At 39.2% G+C, this 20,206-nt stretch overlaps 1 protein-coding gene across 14 annotated transcripts in view; it reads right to left on the bottom strand.

Annotated features, from left to right (window-relative positions):
• PPFIA1 (PTPRF interacting protein alpha 1) overlaps nt 1–20,206 on the bottom strand; it is a 54,108-nt gene that overhangs the window by 26,251 nt on the left and 7,651 nt on the right. For all 14 annotated transcript variants that reach the window (XM_038137224.1, XM_038137231.1, XM_038137226.1 and 11 more), the window contains exons 3-11: nt 6,534–6,635; nt 5,866–6,030; nt 4,962–5,036; nt 4,415–4,516; nt 3,939–4,160; nt 3,087–3,233; nt 2,417–2,551; nt 1,211–1,294; nt 580–711 (exon numbers count right to left, since the gene is read on the bottom strand). In XM_038137224.1, coding sequence (XP_037993152.1) covers nt 580–711; nt 1,211–1,294; nt 2,417–2,551; nt 3,087–3,233; nt 3,939–4,160; nt 4,415–4,516; nt 4,962–5,036; nt 5,866–6,030; nt 6,534–6,635 — 1,164 coding nt within the window. The remainder of the gene's footprint in view (nt 1–579; nt 712–1,210; nt 1,295–2,416; nt 2,552–3,086; nt 3,234–3,938; nt 4,161–4,414; nt 4,517–4,961; nt 5,037–5,865; nt 6,031–6,533; nt 6,636–20,206) is intronic.

Below are 20,206 nucleotides of genomic sequence, written 5' to 3'. Positions count from 1 at the left end.
TGCATGGAAAAATAATCCCTAAGGATCTAGATCCAAAAGCAGAAGGGAAGAAAAGGAGTGAAAAGTGTGTCAGAAGAGATGAACTGAGTGCAGGAGAAAGCTCCAAGATGTGCACAGACAGTGAAGGAAAAGCCCATTTACATGCACATAATGAGTACCAAAATGAGCTACCTGAGAAGAAAAGCAAATTGCAGGAATCCCACAATGACTCAGGGGAACTGGTACAGCCAAAAGCAGTGGGGAACAAAGGCAACTGAACTGGAAAGGTCAAAGTTCCAATGCTTTAGGCTTCCTGTATTACACTGGATGAGCCTATTTATGCAATCTGCACCAGTCAAATAAAAAAGGATAAAGCTTCTTAAAAGCTGCCTTCTCAACACCACAGTGCAGTGCCCAGGGACAACCTCAAAAATTCTTTTTAAGAGCATATTTTCAAAATCCACACTAAAAAAAGAGCCTTAACAGCAACTGCTTATTAATAAAAGGGGTTTGTGTTTATTTGCTGAAGTTTCAGACACGTTGTAAAAGGCAGAAATCATTACAAAATTACACATTCATTAGTGGAATGTCACTTGTTACCTTGTCTTCCAGGGCAGCCATCCTCTCCTTGAGATGAAGCTGGAGCCTTTCATTGGATTCAGACAGGAGCTTATCAACAGTTTCTGACAAACGTTTATTATGCTCTTCATTCATCTTCTCTCTCTGTCTAGCCTGAGATACAAAGAAGCTGCTGAAAAAACTTCAGATTTGCAATATCTCTAACAATTTCCAGGTTATGAAGGCAGCAAGCTTTTTTTTAATTCAAATGCATTTTTTAACAGCAATATTTTTCCACAGAGGAACACTGCATGTGCCTCCAGGGCTCTGTAAAGGGAATCTAAGGGACACTTCAGTCTTTAGTAAGTGATCCAAGATCAGAAGTTCAAAAATCCAAGCCTACATTTAAAAAAAATTTAAAAGGCACAATTCAGAATGGATTCCATTATCTGTAACTCAGCAACCAATTCTTCCATAGTCATTTAATTCAGCAAGTTTCTTCAAACTTTTATTGGAGATTTTCAGCACGTTCTCCTTGAGATTTAAGGTCAGCCACAGTACAGTGACTCACTATCAGCCAGCCTAAACTCTAGCTTTATTTTAAAGCTGAGAAACAAAGAGGATTAGGTTCTTGCTTTCAGCTTTTTATCTTTGTCAAAATGATGTGCAGTACCCTTTGCAGTTCTTGATTCTTCTCTTCAAGCTGTGCCTCCATCTGTCTCAGCCGCTCCTCGATATTGCCGTGTCTCTCCTCAGCCTGTCAATTTGAGAGCAAAATTAGAATTTGGGTGGGCTTTTTTAGGCTCCAAAAGCACAGAAAACACTGAGGCACAGGAACATTTCTAACATGCTTTGCACAACTGCCATTTATGATAAAGGACAATGCAGAACAGATGCTTTTCTGTCACCAAAAGGACCTTGCAAGAGTTCAGATGGGAAGTGGCAAAATGATGAAACCTCTCACCCTAAGCACCATCATGAATCAACTCCTACTCCTTGCAAACGAGCTCGCAACAGCAAAGTTCATTCACATCCCCAAGAAATAAAACCAACAAATAAATAAAAGTAAAGACTGAGTGCATTTTCAGCTTCTCCTCGCTAGCCTGGACGATGGGACCCTTTGTTAGTAATCATGGCAAAGCAGAAAGCAGCAAGCAGAGACAAGGACTAAGATACAAATTCTACCTTCCTAAGCTTGGTGGCAAGTTCCAAAACTTTAGCATCTTTAGCAGCAGAGCTCCCAGGAGACAAAAGGTCAGACTACAGAGCCAGTTAGGGACAGGAAAGATAACAGGGAAAAAAATGAAACTAAGGCTTTGAAAGAAAACATGCACACACACACACACACTTGAAAAGGCTCATTTGTAGTTAACTAAATATAATTCTTCAGATTTCATTACTCCATTTGCAGCCATCTAAAAATCTTGGTATTTGGTAGTACCACAACTTCTCTCGCTCCCCCCACTTGCTTCCCTTAGCAGTGTAAGAAATTTAGGTTCAGAAACAGTTCATGTTTAGAAGACTTTATGCCTATTATTGAATAATTTTAATAAAAAGTACCAAAATAATAATTCAGGGAGATATTTTTATGATGTAGAAGAGTTAACAGAAAACCCACTTGAGTTTCAAACAGCAGACACTTAAAAAAAAAGAGATTAAAAATTTAAAAAAACCAAAATAATAAATCAGAGTGTCTTCAGAGAGATGAATGAAAAAAGAAGTACGAAATAAACATTTTCTGTAGGAAATAAATATTTTCTAAATTATTTGTGGTAAAACTGGAAATCAAATGTAACCAAACCAACACTAGGAACAGATTTCCTTGCAGTGGGACACCAATGGAGGACAGAGTCTGGAGGACCCTGTGCCACCACCTCACCTTTGTAAGTGCTGCCACTCTCTGAGCCAGCTCAGCCTCCACCTCTGGCAAAGTCTCAGCTTTTCTCAGGGTCTGCTGCAGCTTTTGCTCAGCCAGTTCCAGTCGCTCTTGCAGTTGTCTGTTCTTATCTTCACTCTGCCCAGGGTTATGGCCAGCAAGTGTTGAGGGTTAAAGAAGTGATTAGTTAGAAAGTGCTAAACAACCATTTCTGGCTTATACAGTTGGACTATTTCATGTCAAGCACTACTCAAACTTCCTCTCTCACTAAGGCAATAGCCTGCAAAAACCACTAAAGGCTATGCAAATCTTAAGCAGTTTAGCTCAGAATGAGTAATTCTCACCCGCAAAACTAAAGATGCTTGGATACACATACAGTAACTTAAAAATCCACAATTAATAGGGACAACAGCCCTGCTGCCCCAAGATAAAGTGCACTAAATTTCTCAAAACCATTTCCCCTTCCCAATAAAAGCTGTCTCATCTTTATTCTCAGGGCAAAAATCTCTGCAATGTACGACTCCAGCTCCTGAAAAACAATCCCTAATAACAGCACATTACAGCTGATATTTATCTCCCTAAAAGCAAAGTGCTTCAGCACAGCATGAACATTAATTATCTCCATTAGCTTTATGCTGAGCAAAATGTACTTCATCTCGTTTGAAACCACAACCTGTCTGTGCATGGAGTCTTTAGTGGCAATTTCGTTTTCAAGTTTATCATTGAGGTCATGCACGGATGTAGCTTCACGTTGTGCAGCGAGGTAGCGTTTCTCCAGAGTGGTGATTCTCTCCTCCATGTCCTCCTTCTGGGCCAGAGTCTGGGCAAGATACACAACAGAGGGCAGAATGTGAAAGAGAATTTCAAATATTTTTTTTTAAATCAGGTTATTTTTCTCAGTAAAACATGACGTGGAAAGAAATGGCTTTTTAAAACAGTTAATGAATAAAAACCACCGGTGTTTATTACCTTACACCACACATCTGCTGCTTTCCTTTCCAAGGGTACACACACAGCAAATCTTGACTTGCTGGCAATGGTCAGAGAGTGTTCTGGGATTTAACTAAGCTCCCTTTCCATCTAATAAGGATATGTGGGACCCTGGAGATTAGGGATTCAGCAGTGACAGGAACTGTCAACCATACCACTGAAATTAAAGGGATTCCTCAAGCAAGCGCAACTTTTAAAAAAGGAAGCAAGAGTAACAAGCTAAGCATGTATGACAAGATCAAGCATCTCTTCCAGAACATGCTGAAGTTGGCAATGCTAAATTCCAATCTGTTAATGAAATAACTAATCAGTCATAGGTTTATCCTGAAGACAGATTTTTTTTAAGTGGACAATGGGACCCTTTGGCCTTTTAAACAAAAACCAGACACCCATCACGTCCTAAAAAACAATTTTCTTCTCATCTACCAAAGCAAAGACTTTCAAAAACATAAAGGTTCAACGGAGCACCAGTGAGACTAAAATTTTATAAAGATGGCATTTGTGACTCCCCAAACCCTGACAGTTCCTTCCTCACCTCTCGTACATCCCTCTGTAACTTTGTGTTCATTTCTTCAGATTTGATTAAGTCTTTCCTTGCTGTGTCTAGATCTTCTTCCAGCTCTGTTACTCTGCTGGACAAAGCAGTGAGACGTTCTTTCATTTGTGTCTGCTCTTTGTTTTGCTTATCTATGATGTCTTGGAGTTCAATCACTTTAGCAAGGTTTTCATCGTGGCATAATGAACCATCAGAGGATCTCTATTAAACAAGAAAAAAAAAAAGGTGTATTAGCATGATGCAAATTAGATTGAAAAACAAATTGTTACTCACCTGTAAACATCCCTCTCCAAAGATAATTTTATTATTGAACAGATTGCAAAAGCTGAAATTTCAATAACTATGACTTTTTAACTGGAAGATCATTCAAAAATATTTTATTATGGTTTAAAATTAAAATGTTATAGTTAATGATTAAAACCCATATGTCAGCTAAGCAAAGTAAATAGCTGTACCTTCCCATTTGTAGTTGGTGTATTTTCTTGTTCATGATTTATATCCAGCATCCCATCTGGAAGTGTTTTCTTCTGATTATTTTGCTCTTTCAGAATCATTAACTAAAAGAAAAGTTTACAGACACATGTTTCAAGCCAATTCCTTTTTCACTAATAATATAAGGAACAGCTGCAAAAGCAAAGGAGCAAAACAACAATTACTGATTCTACTGCCAGGTATGTATTAATTAAATCTGGCACAGGCACTCAAATACCTTATGCCACTGTAAACCCTTATTTTAAAGGCATGGGGACTCTTTTTGTTGGTTTGGCTGGGGTTTTTTTTGGTTGGGGTTTTTTGGGGGCAGAGAGGGTGTCAGGAGGTTGAGGTTTGGTTTTTTTCCTCTCCTGCTCTTTCAAAGCAGCTAAGTTAAAAATTAACAATTATTCCATTTGGCAATAAATCAAAAGGAAGAAGTGAAAGTGAAACTTAATAAATTACTCTGTACAAATATTGACTGAAACACCCACAATGGACACACGAAGCCTTCTTTTAAGACAGACTTACCTCTTTATGTGTAGTACCTAGTTCTTCTTCCAATAAGCTACACCTTTCAAGTGCTACTCGTAATCTCTCCCTTACCTGAAAGGGTAATATCAAATTATTTGAAATCATTCAAATCAAAAAAAAATCAATTTTATTTGATGCCATGCCTTTACAGACAATAAATGACACTGTTTCCATTACACTTAGAAACCTTCTTAATCTGGAGTCAGTCCTAACTACAACACATGCTACCAAAAAAATAACCAACTAATGTGTATCTTATAATCTAGCTTTTCCTTTTTTCTCTCATAAGCAACATGACCTGTATGTTTAGGCACTGAAGAACTAAACATACCCAGAATTTGCTTGTCCTTCTGCAAGGCACAGACTGTGTTTGCTTTTGCTCATTTACAGCATGGAAGAACAGGTAAAATTCCACTTAAAATCACTTGCCAGATTTTATGTACAAGGGTCACAAAGCCAGGTAAACTGCAAGCTGGCAACAAAATTTACAGTGAACTTTAGCAGTTGCATATCCTGTTGCTAATATCAGGCACAACTGAAGGGAGGAGTTCTTTTAATTCAGATTTCTATCCCAGTGTAAGCAGATTTCCCTCCTCCTCTTCTCTCCAGACTAGTTCTTTTATTAGATAATCAAAAGGATAAATCCTGATGTTGTACAGGTAAGCAGCTGTGTGCATTCCTACAGCAAATATATTGCTCCTGAACCATGCTGAGTTTACATTAACACAGTTAATGAAGTGCTTGAATAAACCACAGCACCTTGCTTTAGTTAAGTGCAGCATCTTAATTTAGGAGAGCATTTACCAATGTAGTTACACTGCAGAGATTTCTACAATTTCAGTACAAAAACTGCCTGGCCCACACAAAGAAAAGAGGATGAAAAGGTACAATACTTCATTACCTTTTCATCAAGGGCTTTGTGGTGCTCAAATAAGGATTTTAGTGCTTTGAGAACTTCTACTTCACTAGAAACTCCTGCTGGAGACTGAGCTTGCCTCTTCACAACAGTCATCCTGAGGGATCGCTCATGCCTGGAGACAAGACACTCCAAATGTTCCAGTAAGAGCTAAAGCAGAAGGAAAGAGAAGAAAGGAATAATGTTTACTCCTGTTCTGTACAGCTGCAGAAAACTTTGCCTCCTAGAACATCAAGTGTAGGGTTCTAAACTTCAAATTTCAGAGACAAAGGAGACTGTATTGAATGTAAGGGCTCGTTTTTAATATTTCAGCTGTATTAGCAGAGTAAGCTGCTCAAACAGATCCCCACAACCTGCCCACTCTGCTCCTCTGATCCCAGAGCTGCAAGATTACAAAACTTTACCAAGAAATCTGGATGGCAGATAGCAGTGCAGTCTTACAAGCTTTTCCTGATTCTGCACAGCAGCATTTGGAGCTGTGCACAAGCTGCCAAACCCTCTTGATCAACACACACACATTTGCACTTCCATGGGGATTCATGTACAAGTATCAGGGGAAAAAATGCTTTCAGCTTTTCAAATTCAACATTTGTTTTCCTCCCTGTAGCTGGATGCTTTAACAATGGTGAGCTTGGAGAAGACAAGGAACTGACCCTCGTGTTGTTCCTTTCTGCTTTCAGTTCAGCAATTTCTTCTTCCCTTTCAAGCAGCTGCTCCCTGCATACATTCAGCTCTTTTGTGAGCGCTGCAAATTCCTGGAACAAACCAGACAGAAATATAAGCACATCATATGAACACTCGACAGCTCCTTGAAGCATTCATTTCAGATGTGCAAAGCCAATACAACTGTATAGTCATGCTAAGCCAGCTTCAGTTCAAACATTTAAAACCTTTATGCTGCCAACTGTAAAGACAAACGATGTTTGACCGGGACTCTGAAAACTTGTTTGTGTCTCAAGGCAATTATATGAGTTGGGATTTTCCTGGTAAGCGAAAGGAAAAACATATTTGTAACACACTTTGTTATGGTTTCAAAGAGTTAGTTAGTTTTGTGTTTTTGGTTTGTTGTTTTTTAACAACTGCTGAGGGAGACACGAAAAATCCCAGCACTAAGCACAGCAAAATAAGGAAACCAACAAACGTGACATATTTCAAGTCAGTATTTAATTGTGAACAACAATGAATAATCCTGACATGTACCAGATTACAGCTAAATACAGGAATTTCATTCAAACCTTCCTTCCAATCTCACAAAAGGGAATGAAGCAGCCCTCTCCCTGCAGTCCTGCTAGAAATCTCTGAGGATTAGAATCAGAATTTTCTGAAAGCTGAGCCCGGGGGCTCAAAGCCCTCACAAGGCTCAGCCTTCAAATTCAATAAAGATTTCACTAAACAAAACCCAACCAAAGTGAAATAGTACAGAGTGAAATGTCAACAGGGAACAGGAGTGGAGCTAACTCACTTACTGCATGCTTATTACTGCAGTGAACACAGTCAATATGAAAGAATATCCTCCTACAGTTAGGGGATTCTGTCAGGAAATGATTGTACTAATATCTGCAAGAGCCACTGCAGCCTAAACCATCTCCCCTCTCCATCAACAGCCTCACTACAAATAAAATAATATAAAACTTAATATAAAAGACATTTAAATGTTCTATTAACTCAGGGAGCATACTCTGAATAGAACAAGAGGTACAAGTATACACCATATTTAGAAACAAACACAAAGCATAACTTAATCTACCCTGGAAAAATTTAAATTCTAATCTGAACCACACTGGAAATGAGAATTGACAGTGTGAATGTGAACAAGTCCATCCTTTAGAAAAGAGCCTTGCAGGAAAGCAACCCTCTTGTCTTGTCAGGGCAACTTAGAACATGAAAATAAATATGCTTCAGTCACTCCAGTGGCCAGTGAACACACCAGGAGCATTTGGAAAAGAAAACATCAAAATGCTAGTAACTAACACTCCTTTCTGTTCTCCAAAATAAGGAAAATACTCATAAACAAGAGCCTTGCCTAATAAACAATGGATTTGTACAGCTGAACTGGTGATTAGCAGGACAAGGTGAACACAAATAACCAGCTAAGTGGAGACACAATTGCTGCTTCTCTACTTTTTCCAAGTTCTGCAAGACACACTGCTTATCAGCCAGCAGCTGCATATCAAGTGAAAGCTTAAGATGGAGCTGTTCTGCAGCAAAATTCAAAGTGACAGAATGCACATGCTTAAAAACAAAAGGCCACATCAACCAATTAATTATACTAAGCACATCTGCAAATTCTAAAATGCAGCTAAAATAAGGAGACACGGTCAAAAGACACTGCAATTCCCAATAGTCATTTGGTAAACCTTATTCTAAAATACACACATGACTGAAAAGACAAAAAATACATTGTACAATATACACCTGGAGTGAACTCTGGAATTACTAACATATCAAGCTTTTAAAAGTTGCTGTGGAAAAGACAGCAATACCACCACCACCACAGATGCAGAATCCATCCCTATAATCCCTCTTCCTAAATCAAATCCTGCTCATTGGAAAAAAGTTTCAGTCCCCCCACTTAATCAGCAAAAAACTGCAAAACATCTTCATTTATTTTCCTTTCTCAACTGCTAAATTATTTGATTTCTCTAACACACTTAATAAATACAGTCATATAAATATTTCACTGCAGTATTTCATCTGCATTGTTAAAAAAAAAAAAAGGCCTATTATTTTCAAAATGGCCAGGAAATACATCCGAAACAACCTGGTCTGTAAATACAGCTACCAGAACTTTTACACACACAAAACAAGTTACAAAAGGGTCCTGAGTGCAAGGTAAACCAAGAGAGGAAAAACCTACTTCAAGCTTCACTGGAGCTGACAGAAATATTGACTCTACCACGAGCCTTCCCAGCAGAGTGCTCCTTCACATCCAAGCTTTTCCTGCACCTTCACCATCCCACCTGTGGGACCTTCCAAGACTCCCAGGGAATTGGCAACACACTCCCCTTTTGCACTCACATGAGCTCAGGTAAACCAGAAACCAAAGCTGCCATTTTTCAAGGGCAGTCCCTGCTTATCTTTACAGATTAGATAATTATGTACTACTGAGAAGAGCTTGGTATCAACTTACTTTCTTGGTGTGTTTCCTCTTCCAAATTAATAATAATATAGGAGTAATTTTTAAAATCCTAAAAATGCCAACATCAACGTTAGAAACATCAATATTGCCCAATTCTCCAGATTACACTGGCCTGAAGTTTTATCTTTTTCTGCCTCTATCTCAAGTCTTGAGAACAGGATGAAGATCACAGCAAGGACTAGCTGACACTGTCTCATCATCCCTTTTCAACTTCAAATCACTGCACAGCATCAATATAGAGATATATTTTATCTGTATGAGCTTCCCCACGTGAAAATCAGCTGTGTATTTGAAAGGAACGCTATTCACTCTTCAGATGGTTACAGGACACAGAGTTCCAGTCCATTGCATACTCCTGTGTAAATATAAATTGTGGCACAAACAGATCCCAATTGTGACATGAACCATCACACTGTCAGATGACCCAGAGCAAGAGTGCACACAGGAATTTATATTGCTGCTGCATAAACACACTGACAGGGATTGCTGGCATTGCATAACACCTCCACTGCTGTTTGTTTTGACATAATAGAGTTGCTTTGAGTCCCGTGAGCTGCCTAAGAAAGAACATTTGATTGTCCTTAGTTTCAGCTGACACTGCCAAAAGACATGTCTTCTCTAGTTTTAATCCTTACCTTCAATGGGAGACAATTTGTGACTTCCTTAAGCAGTTCAAAAGCAGAGAAACTATTTGCAGCTTTATCACCTCAAAAAAATTTGAGTTGTCTCATAATTTCTTCCTTGGCATTAGATGAACATACAGAAAGAATTAAAAGAAAAAGGAAAGAATCCTGAGAGACTTTCTCACTCGTCCACAAAGCTGTGTCACTTTTCTGTAATTAAGAAGACTGAGAGCAACAGAATGAAGTTCTTCTCAGTTTCTGGCTGCCATCAAAATAATAAATACACAGTGCTGGGGATGGACGAGAATGGAACTCACAAGAAGCACTTCAGAGCACTCACACCAATCGGTGGAGAGTGCTCCATTTACCAGGGAAATACTCCCTGCTGATGAGAACATTCTGGCAAACACCCATACTCTACACTAAACTGAAATGTTTACTGAAGAAAGTAACTTTCTGACCCAACTGAACCATTCCAAACACATCACTCTTGCTGCCAGAAATAAATATTCTCAACAAAAAGTCACATTGAGTAAGTAAGTTGGTTCTTCTTCAGTAATGTATTTTCTGGGGCTTTTTTTTGTTCCCAAGCTCCAGGATTTTTTAAAGCAATAGCATTTCTTCTACCTCAACCTTCAGAGCTGACCTTCAACCTTCAGTATTTAGATGCCAAAATATAAACACCCTTCCAAAAGCTGGATCCATTCGTGCTGAGCTGTCAAGCCTGGCTGAGCTGACACACTTGGGAACTGCAAGATCCCAATCCAGGAACATTCCAGCTTTCAGAGAACAGGTTCCCTTCATGTTCATTACAAACATAATTCATAGGTCTCACAGACAGCACATCACAGACCAATAAATGCTACATGACTGGAATACAGTATTTAACCTAGGGGAAACACTTGAAAGAAACAGAGGTAATTCCTGAAAGTCTGTGAATACAGGTTGTGTATTAGCGATGCTCTACAAATAACTAAATTTGTTTGGAATTTGATCGAGCAAAAAAAAACCTTATTCCACTAGAAAATGCAACACCACTCGAGCGTGCAAATAATCATGAACTACAAGCAACCACATTTATATAAATAAATAGCCAGAAATTTTATATAAATTATGAAAATATATGTAATAAAAAAGATAAACCTTTTGAATCCATCAAATATTATTAAATACTGTTAAGTAGTAACTTCAGGCAATAGAAGATGAAGTTGTGACTGCTACATCTTTAGGAACATCTCTGACCCAAATATATTATTGGAATTTATCTGTTTAAACTCCAAGTGATATTTTGGTTTACTGTTATCATTCTGGTCTGCAGACTGAATATCAAGCAAGCCTCTCACAAATCTGAGCAGCTGAAGAGAGCAGGAAAAGAATAACTGGGGGAAGTGCAGGACATCAGGGATGGGATCTGAGATGAGTTTCCATCATGATGTTTGTACTACATACAAACCACAATTTTTCCAAATGATGACTGCATGGAAATGGCAAATATACAGTAAAACAGGCAAAGAGAAAATTTAAATATCTAGGGGTTTTTTTAGGGTATTTCAGTCATTTCACTTTAAATCCAAGGGGTTTAGGTAGCACACAGTGACCAAGAGCCCCAATATATTTTAAAGTTCCTAGCAAGCAAATTTTCATACCTATAAAGTTTGTTTTGGGATTTTTTTAGGCTAAGAATCAAAACTATAAAATTATGAAATAGTTCAAGGATACTGAGAGTTAAAACTGAGGAGAACTGACTTGTTTTCACCATTAAATTCAACCTTGGAAAAAAACATAGTCACACACCAACACAGATTATGCTTTGCCTGTTTTACATAGTAAAACTGCTTTCAACCTTTCCATATCTCTGGCACATGCTAATGGGAAAGAGAAAAATCAGCATGGAGTGTGCAAAGAAAAATATTTTCCTTTTCACCTCATGAAACTAATTTCCAGTAAGCATCGAGCAGCCTGAAATGACTAAGCTAGAAACATAAAACTGATTTCAAACATTAATACAATAAATTCTATGAAACAAGTTTATCTTTTGTTCTCAAACCCCCAGAACTTAAAAGGAAATGTAAGAGAATACTTCAAGTAATACTAAAACAAGGATATGACAAATTCTTGTGTTTTGGAACACTGAAAGGCTTTTCAGTCTCAAAGTAGCTGTTTTTCCAAGTGGAGCTAACTACCCACCAGAGTGAGAACACACTGGAGCTCATTACATAATTAGTGTATTGGCCTCCTTTCCTATTTCTGTGTGTGCATAAGATGTTTTATAACTCAAAAAACAAGCACCAAAACAGAGATTTAGATTTCTTTTTGGTCAAAAAAATTCTCCCCTTCTAACTAGTGGCACTGAGATATAGAAAAGGTTTAATACTACCTTCGGTTAACTCTCAAAAATCTGTATTTTCTTTGAAAAAAAACCTACCTTTTTTTTCCTCTATCAAAAATTGCAACACTGCATGAAAACACTCAAGGGAATATTGCTGCCAGTGATCAATACTAAACCTGAGCCACTTCTTACCATTCCATCCTTTTTCCTTTTTTTTTTTTTTTAGCAGGTCTCCTTCAAGTGTCCCTCCTGGACTGACCTATCTAGGCTTTGTCATTAACGCTGCTCAATCCTAAACAGGCAATTAAGTTTTAACGTGTTTACAGTTGCATAATGTTATTGCTCTCGAATGAAACTCTGCTGTTCCCAGCCCACTTTGGAGCTGGAAGCAGAATCCACTGCCCGGCATCTGACAAGCCAAGAGCCAAAGGACTCCTCACTCACAGCCAGCAGGTACCAAACGTATGCCCAGGAGCAAAATGGAAAAGCTTCTATAGCAAGCCCGAGTCTCCATGGCAATAAGTCGGTTTCCAGTTACCATCCTGAGCTGCCTAAATTTATGCACAGCGTTCCCTGAGCTTGAACTACAAAGCACAAAATCCAGGCTTCAGCGCTGGGAGCTTCCGGAAGCGCAATGAAACATCGGTGGGGAAAGGTAGGATTTGGCAGCTTGGCAAAAGGAATGCAGGAGCAGCAGGAAAAGGGAGCTAGAAACACATCAGCTCCATGTTCTCCCCCCTGCAATTCCCCCAATCTAACTAACGCATTCCAGACATGTCCTGTCTGGGGTGCAGGGGGTGAAAGTACTGGAACCCAAATCTGGATCCAGCCTCTTGCTCCTCTGAGAATGAGGGGTTTTCCTTTCAACACGTGAATCCCTGCTCAGACATCACACACACAGCAGCAGGGTCTGGAGTGGGAGCCTGCACTGGAATCATTAACTACAGCCTCTCCAAAGCCGGAGCAGCAGAACCCTCACTGCCCGGCCTGCTGCATCTCATTTTCCCCAAACCCAGCAGAACGGTGCTGTTATGTACACAAGGACAGGGGCAAAGCCTCGTGCCAAAGCAGATCTTTGTGCATCGCTGGAGTGCCAGCATTCCCTGGTCACACTCCATGCTTGGGACTGAAGGGACAGAGGGCAACCTTCCAGGCTCCTTCATTATAGCCAGACCTCCATCCATCCACCACGGGGAACACAAGTCACACATGTGACACAACACACGCTCCCTACAAGCCTGTTTGCAGCTAATGTGGGCAAAACCAAGCCACAGCTGCATCCTACGACCCCTGTGTAGGATGAAAATAAGGAAAGAGAACATGAGGTTGTTTAAACAAGTCAGAAAACCTCATGCAGTTACTCCTATTACAACCTGCAGTCTGTTCTGCATCTTCTGTAGAGTAACCAGCCTTGGGATCATCACAACATTCAGAATCTCTAATTTCTCCAGATATTTTGTTAATCTTTGCACCAGCCTTAACAAGTCAACACAGCTTGTTCAAAGCAGGGCAGATCACACAGGGTGATCAATTAACCCAGAGCAGACACAACCCGTTTTTATGCCAGCCTTTTAAACCCCTTTTAAAGCTACAGATGTGTATCAAATCAACCAGTGAAAAACTCTACCGAAGTACCTGGCTCTCCCCCCAGGGCTTTCTCCAAATATTCAATTGAACGGGCAAACCCTGCAAGTTAACAGAATGCAGAGGATTAACAAGAAATGAACATACTGAGCACTAACTTGAAATACCAGTTTGAAGTTATTTTCTTCACTTGTCTTTGTAAAGATACTTATGAAGTGTTGCCTCTATTCAGACAACACCGTGGATCTTCTGAGTAAAGAAGTTCAAAAGCTGAAGCGTTAGGAGGGCAAGCACAGGAAATACAGAAGCAGCCTTCAGATGTGCATGAAACTTGGCATCTATTCATATGCAACAGTAGCAGAAAACCTTCCAATCACTTCATTGTGGTGTGGCTATGCAAAGAGTTCCACCTTAGCTGCTCCTCAGCTACAGGAATACGCCCCTTGAAAGGGCAGATAAGGAACAAAAGTATTCAGCACCACACCGAGCTTGTTTTCTTTGGAAAAATGTCCAAATCAGCTAAAATATGCATCAGGAAAACTTAAGTCGTCATTGAAAAACGGGCTTTTCCACTTGGGATGGCTACTTTGTGCAGAGCAGTAACTGTTGAGAAAAGCTGATAACTAATCCTTTCCAATATTGTACCACTCCAACCACCAAGATTCCAGAACAACAGCTTAATTCAACACGGAATAAGGCTGCAGTACTTGGGGGGTGTTTGAAAAACAACTGCCTCTCAGTGACACACTGAATCAATGAATTCTAAGGGTTTCACAATCAGAGTTACCACATTCCTGCACCCCCAGCCTAGTCTATTTTGATGAGGAACTAATACAGTAAAGTAGCAGCACAACTTCTTAGGTGTAGCTTTAGGCATCTCCATTTTTGGAGCCCATGTTAGTGAAGAAACCTACCCACACCCATACCCACCATGGCAAAAGGAGAATACACTTGTACTTAATTAAAGAGCAAGAATCTTGCATTACCAGTTTGACAAGGTATGGGACCAAAACCAGTCTCCATCTTTAATATGAGAGTAGAGGGATTTCACTGAAGTTTGTCCTCTCCTCACACAAAGCTGGTCAAAATTTCCTGGGATTCCATGCTGGATAGCACAGCATGCAATCCTCCTTGGTGATGCCAAACTCTAGAACAACTGCGAGATGTGCTGAGAAGGTTTAAGAAGCTCTGTAATTTTCCTAGGACTCCCATTCTGGATACTATGCAGCTGCAGAAAGATCTTTAAAGTTGTAAACAACATTGAACTGTAAGTTTACCTGGGCAAGAAAAAAGTATTTTTCTGCACATCAACTCTAAACATACTGCACTTACAAGAAACAGCACAATTCCAGCTCAGGTGGCATTAAATATTAAATTTCGATGACTTTTATGAATTAAAAATTATTTAACCCTACATGCTACATTCTAGTCATGTTACATGACTAATACTGCACAGTTCTTTACAAACAGACCCAGGACAAGACCCATCATGCACAACTATTTCAATGACAAGATACTCCTGCTTGCAAAAACTCTGTGCTGCAGCTGAGGCCCAGCCCTATTCTAATCGTTCATCTTGGCCTCTGGTTGCCAGCTTTAGCTCTGTGGCTAGCAGCTGAAAAGTACATTTTTCACACTCTGTTCAGAGGGAATGCTTGGGAATATCTGAATAAGGCTGGCCAAGCCACCCTCATTAAACAAGCACCAGCATGTACTTCCCCCTCACTGCTCTCCTATTATATATATATATATATCTGTATTTATTATTTTTGCCAAGTGATGAACACTTCAGTCTTATAATTTCAAACTTGTTTAAGCAAGTAATACTCACTGAGGACAGATACGTGCCTTCAGCAGGAAATTCAACTTTCCAGCTCCTCACATTTTGTTTTTCCTACTTCTCTGTACTCTGTTACCCCAGTTTACAGACTGTGTGGATTTACTGGCCTAAATGAAGTTAAATATGTCCAAATCTGTGATATTCTGAACAAATTCTACTGTACCAGTCCATAGAAAAGCTGCTCCATTTTAGCAAATACTCCAAAACAAAGCAATTCCAAAGTTCACACAATCTCGGGTCCTACAACAGACACAACTGTTATCTAAACACAGAAAAAAAACTAGGAAAAAAATCAGCAACACAGATTAAACATTGAAGGGCTGTTTTAGGGGGAGGGGTAAAGCTTTAAATAAAGTTCAAAATCATTTTTGTGTCTGCCACAAACAAAAAAATCCATAATGAACCATTCTAAATTTGATGACTAGCTGAATCCCATCAGTAGAAGGAAACCAGGGAGATGAGCAAGGCTATACTGCAGAGAAGAAATTTTTTAAAATCAATCAATAAATTATAAATTAATGAAAAATAAATAGGCAGGCTGTCAATATGATGTTATCACTAACAAATGCTGAAGTGAAAGCCGGGTTGGTGGAGAACCTGGGAAGCTCCTGTCCCACACTGGACTAAAAACAAGAGAAAGATGATGCAACAGGGAAGCCCTGCAGCCTCCTACTCCACTGAGACAAAAGAAATGCTTGGCCCATTTCTCCTCCTTCCCAGGACTTAACTTTTACAATCACTGTACAAAATTCAGGAGAGGGTTATGCAGTCTCCACAAACTACAGCTCCAATGGGGTCAGAGTTACACCAATGTCAGTACCAGCACAAAAGAGACCCTGGGAGGGGAAAAGGACAGCTAAAACCCTAAAAAGCTGCTCCATTTCCACTTTACATGAAGCAAAGTAATTCCAGATTTCTTGAGACAAAGACTCAGCTTTTGGAAGATAATGGTGTGGAACCACACCCTGCAAAGACATTCTGAAAACTCAAGCTGCATGTTTTAGAAAATAAATTACTGGATGCACCTGCCTCGTGCTCTTTAACACAAGGCTAGAAGAATGTTAAGACTTTCCAAGCTTTTTCCCATGAACTACAAAAAGGTGATCATGCTGTATGAAAACCCCATTACATAAGAAAAACAAAAAGATTCACAGTGGCATCCCAGGGCATCCCTGAAATTATCTAAACCAAACTTTTAGTCATTCCCCTAAATGTACTACAGAAAATAGAGACCTTTGAAGGGAGTTTACCTCACACAGGCAGAAACATGTGGAAAGCCCAACCAGATTCACCCACACACCCAATATCACCCTCCACAGGCTCTGCTCTTCCAGCCTTGGGTCTCCTGAGTGCAACACCATTCTTTACATCCAAATTAGATTAACTGAAGAACTCCAAACATGAGAATCCCGTTTATTAAATGTTTAATTTGGATCAGAAGTTTCTTTTACTTCTGGGTTTCCAAAGCAGCCCATGCCTTAAATCCCAGGAGAAGCAAGAGATTCACGCATGAGATGCATCCAGGACTTCAAATACCCTACACAAGAGAACCTTAAAGTATATAAAATTACAGAGTCCAGCTTCCCACTGGGAACAGAAATCCACAAGCACAAGCTACGGTGAAAAGCACAGCAAATAACAGAATTTAGCTCTGGTACTATTAGTTCAGCAAGGCTGACAGAGTCCCATGACTCCCAGCATGTTTAGCTCACAGGTTTCCCAATTACAGATAGGAATGCAAAGAAAATGAGAGTTTTGACTACAACATTCTACTGGCAAAGTATATATTGCTAAATAATTGTGACAGGCTCACATAGGACAATTGAGAATCCACAACTGAAACCCACAAATCCTCAGTTTAAACTCTGCCACTGATCAAGACAGCAGTCCCTTCAGATGTGTACAGACTCCCTTTTCACCCAATTTTAAGGCAATTTGGGGTTACACAGTGAAAAAACTTTCATATCAAACATTCTGTCAAGCAAATGAGCAATTTCACTTTGAGATCTCTCCCTTCCTTTTCATGACTGTGCTTGGAAATTCAGCAATAGCTTAATAAAAGTGGTCACTATTTATGGAGATAACCATGGCTATAGCACCAATAAAAACCAAGAATTTATGATCCTCTTTATTGAGCAAGCCCTCTCCACATTGAAGAATGTTTGTTCAGCTTTTACACCAAGCATTTTGGTGGCCAAAATTCCTTTTCAAGTAATTCAAAATAAAGCCCATTTCTCAGCACTGGACACTGTCGGTGTTGAGGACAATGATCAATAGACTTCATCAACTGCAAGGCAGTTTCTTCACATGAACATTCACCAATCTTTCAGCCATACATCAAGCCAGTCCCAACTTTGTGCAGTCCAACATAGAAATTCTTTGTTTAAACTGCACATCTCAAGGCAGCTTTGTTTTGTTTGGCTTTTTTAACTATGCAAATTACTCAGCTCCATAGGCTTATATAATTAAATCCTTATACTGTGCACTGTTCTGTAAATTTGAAGCAGGAAAAGAAAATCTCACTTCTCTCAACAGTACAGTGTTTAACAATCTCCATGCTTCACTCATTTTTACCACATAACCTACCCTGCCCTTCTATATAAAAGCTAAATATGCCTCTAAAAACAATTTTAAATGTATAGAACCAAGTTTTAGATGCATTCATGTGAGAGGAAGGATTAAAAAAAACCAAGCACTGTGCTTCAGAATATTTCTCTACAATTGGAGAACTAACTCTACCATGTACTAGCAATAGGAGTAAAGCAAAATACAGCATGACTCAGACCATACCCAAAGAGAGAATGCTGCTCTACAGAGAGGAAAAAAATTTTAAAAAAGTTAATTAAATTTAAAAAGAAAATCAAGAGCTGCCCATTTTCCTATGACAACAAAGAAAAAATGCTTACTTTCTAAAGAGAAGTTCTTTTTTCTCCTTAACAAAACTCAAAAGGTCACAAATCAAATTTTTCAAGCTTTTTTCCAAGCAGCCCTTTAAACAAGTCCTTATTTAAAATCTGTCCTGAAGATATCTGATTATGCTCAATACTGCTCATGTAAGGATATTTGCATTAAGGAATCACAGAATCCTAGAATGGTTTGGGTTGGAAGGGACCTTAAAGTTCACTTCTGCCATGGGCAGGGACACCTTCCACTAGACCAGCTTGCTCAGAGCTCTATCCAGCCTGGACTTGAACTTTGGTGCACTTCACAGAATTTGTACAACAAAAGACTAATTCTAGATATTTATCTTTCTACAAACATAACCAGAAGACAGATGAATTACGGGAATATGTTGACCATTCTTATTCATATGCATCCATCAATAGCCATGGCACATTTCGGATCCAACCAAAATTATATTGCTGTTAGGATCTGCACTACCATCCTCAAAAACCATATCCTCAGTGGACAGGAGCATAAACACACAAGCAAAGGTCAAGGCCACTGTGGAACAGCAAAAGAGAAGATTAGGCAACAAAGCTTCTCTTTTGAAAAATGTTGCAGCTCCAGCTGCTGCAGAACAGGCCCCAGAGCCTCGTCAGGCTGAGCAGAAGGAAAGGAGCTGATTTTCTGTGGAGCCTATGTGAAACCAAAGGTCAAGTCTGAAACAGATAAAGGTCACAGCCAAAAAACCAAGGGAACCAACCACTCGAACCAGCTTAGAGGAAAACAACACATCAGAATGAAAGTGAGCATTATCTTGGACTTGTAATCACACTCCTCCAATTCTAAATATCCAAACTCCCAGAACAATCTCCTCAAGTGACCTGCAGATACGGATTCCTACACAATCACCTGGAGTTTCCAAAAGTGGAAACATTATTTCCCTGTGCCTCAGTGAAAAAGTCAAGTTGAATAAAAAACTCACTCCATTCAGTAGCAAAACAATAATTCTTCTTTCGGCCCAGAGAATGTGAAAACATTTTTCCTGGCAAGAATTGCATTACATTTACACTTGGGGAACCCACAGGCAGGATTGTTAAAAAAGACACTTGGAAAGTTATGAGCATCCAGATTACCTGACACACACAACACAAATTTATCTCTTCTCAGTATTTGTAGCTTGAGCTGTATATACACAAGAGATTATGCTGAGTATTTTCTAATATATGTCAACAGATACCAGTCAGCCTTACAGACTTTAAGTGACTTAAGCTGCCTAAATTGCCACAAGCAGCTTACACAAAGACCTCTGTCATATTCCTTTAAATATGCAGAACTAAAAAATAAATCCCCAAATTCAACTGTGAAGTATATTCACGCAGTTATGAGATGCAATGCTAACTTAGGGAGAGAAAAAAAATAGTACTAATAGGCACTTAAAACGTTCTTTCCAAAAATTCAAGGCCTCTGACAACACTCTTAACTATAAGGGGCCTGCATCTATTAAAACACAATGTGTCCTCCTAATTCCACGATCAAAACCTACAGTGAAAATCAACATTCAACTCTCCTAAATATATTACAGAAAGGATGAAACAAAGTCTTAGGCAAGTGGACATTAAAACACTAAGAATTTGTAAGGGGGTAGGGAACTGTGTTCTTAATTCATATTTGTCTTAAAAAAAAAAAAAAAAAAAAAAAAAGGGATTGGGGTTTTTTTCTGGAATTGCAATTCTGTAGCCACATTGAATCTTCAAGTCTTGCAACTAAACATCTTCAAAGCACTTTTTAGTTACACTCTTAGAAAAGAACAGGGGAAAAAATAAAAGGTAACAGAGGAAGAATTCTCTAAATACCAAAAGGCACTACCTCTTGCACCAGAGCCTACAGGCAACTGATGAGGGTATACATGTGATGTTCACCTGGTT

This window comes from Motacilla alba, chromosome 5, assembly GCF_015832195.1.
Source record: "Motacilla alba alba isolate MOTALB_02 chromosome 5, Motacilla_alba_V1.0_pri, whole genome shotgun sequence".
NCBI lineage: Eukaryota > Metazoa > Chordata > Aves > Passeriformes > Motacillidae > Motacilla > Motacilla alba.
The sequence above is the reverse complement of the archived record's forward strand: the minus strand, read 5'-3'. Positions and strand labels throughout refer to the sequence as shown.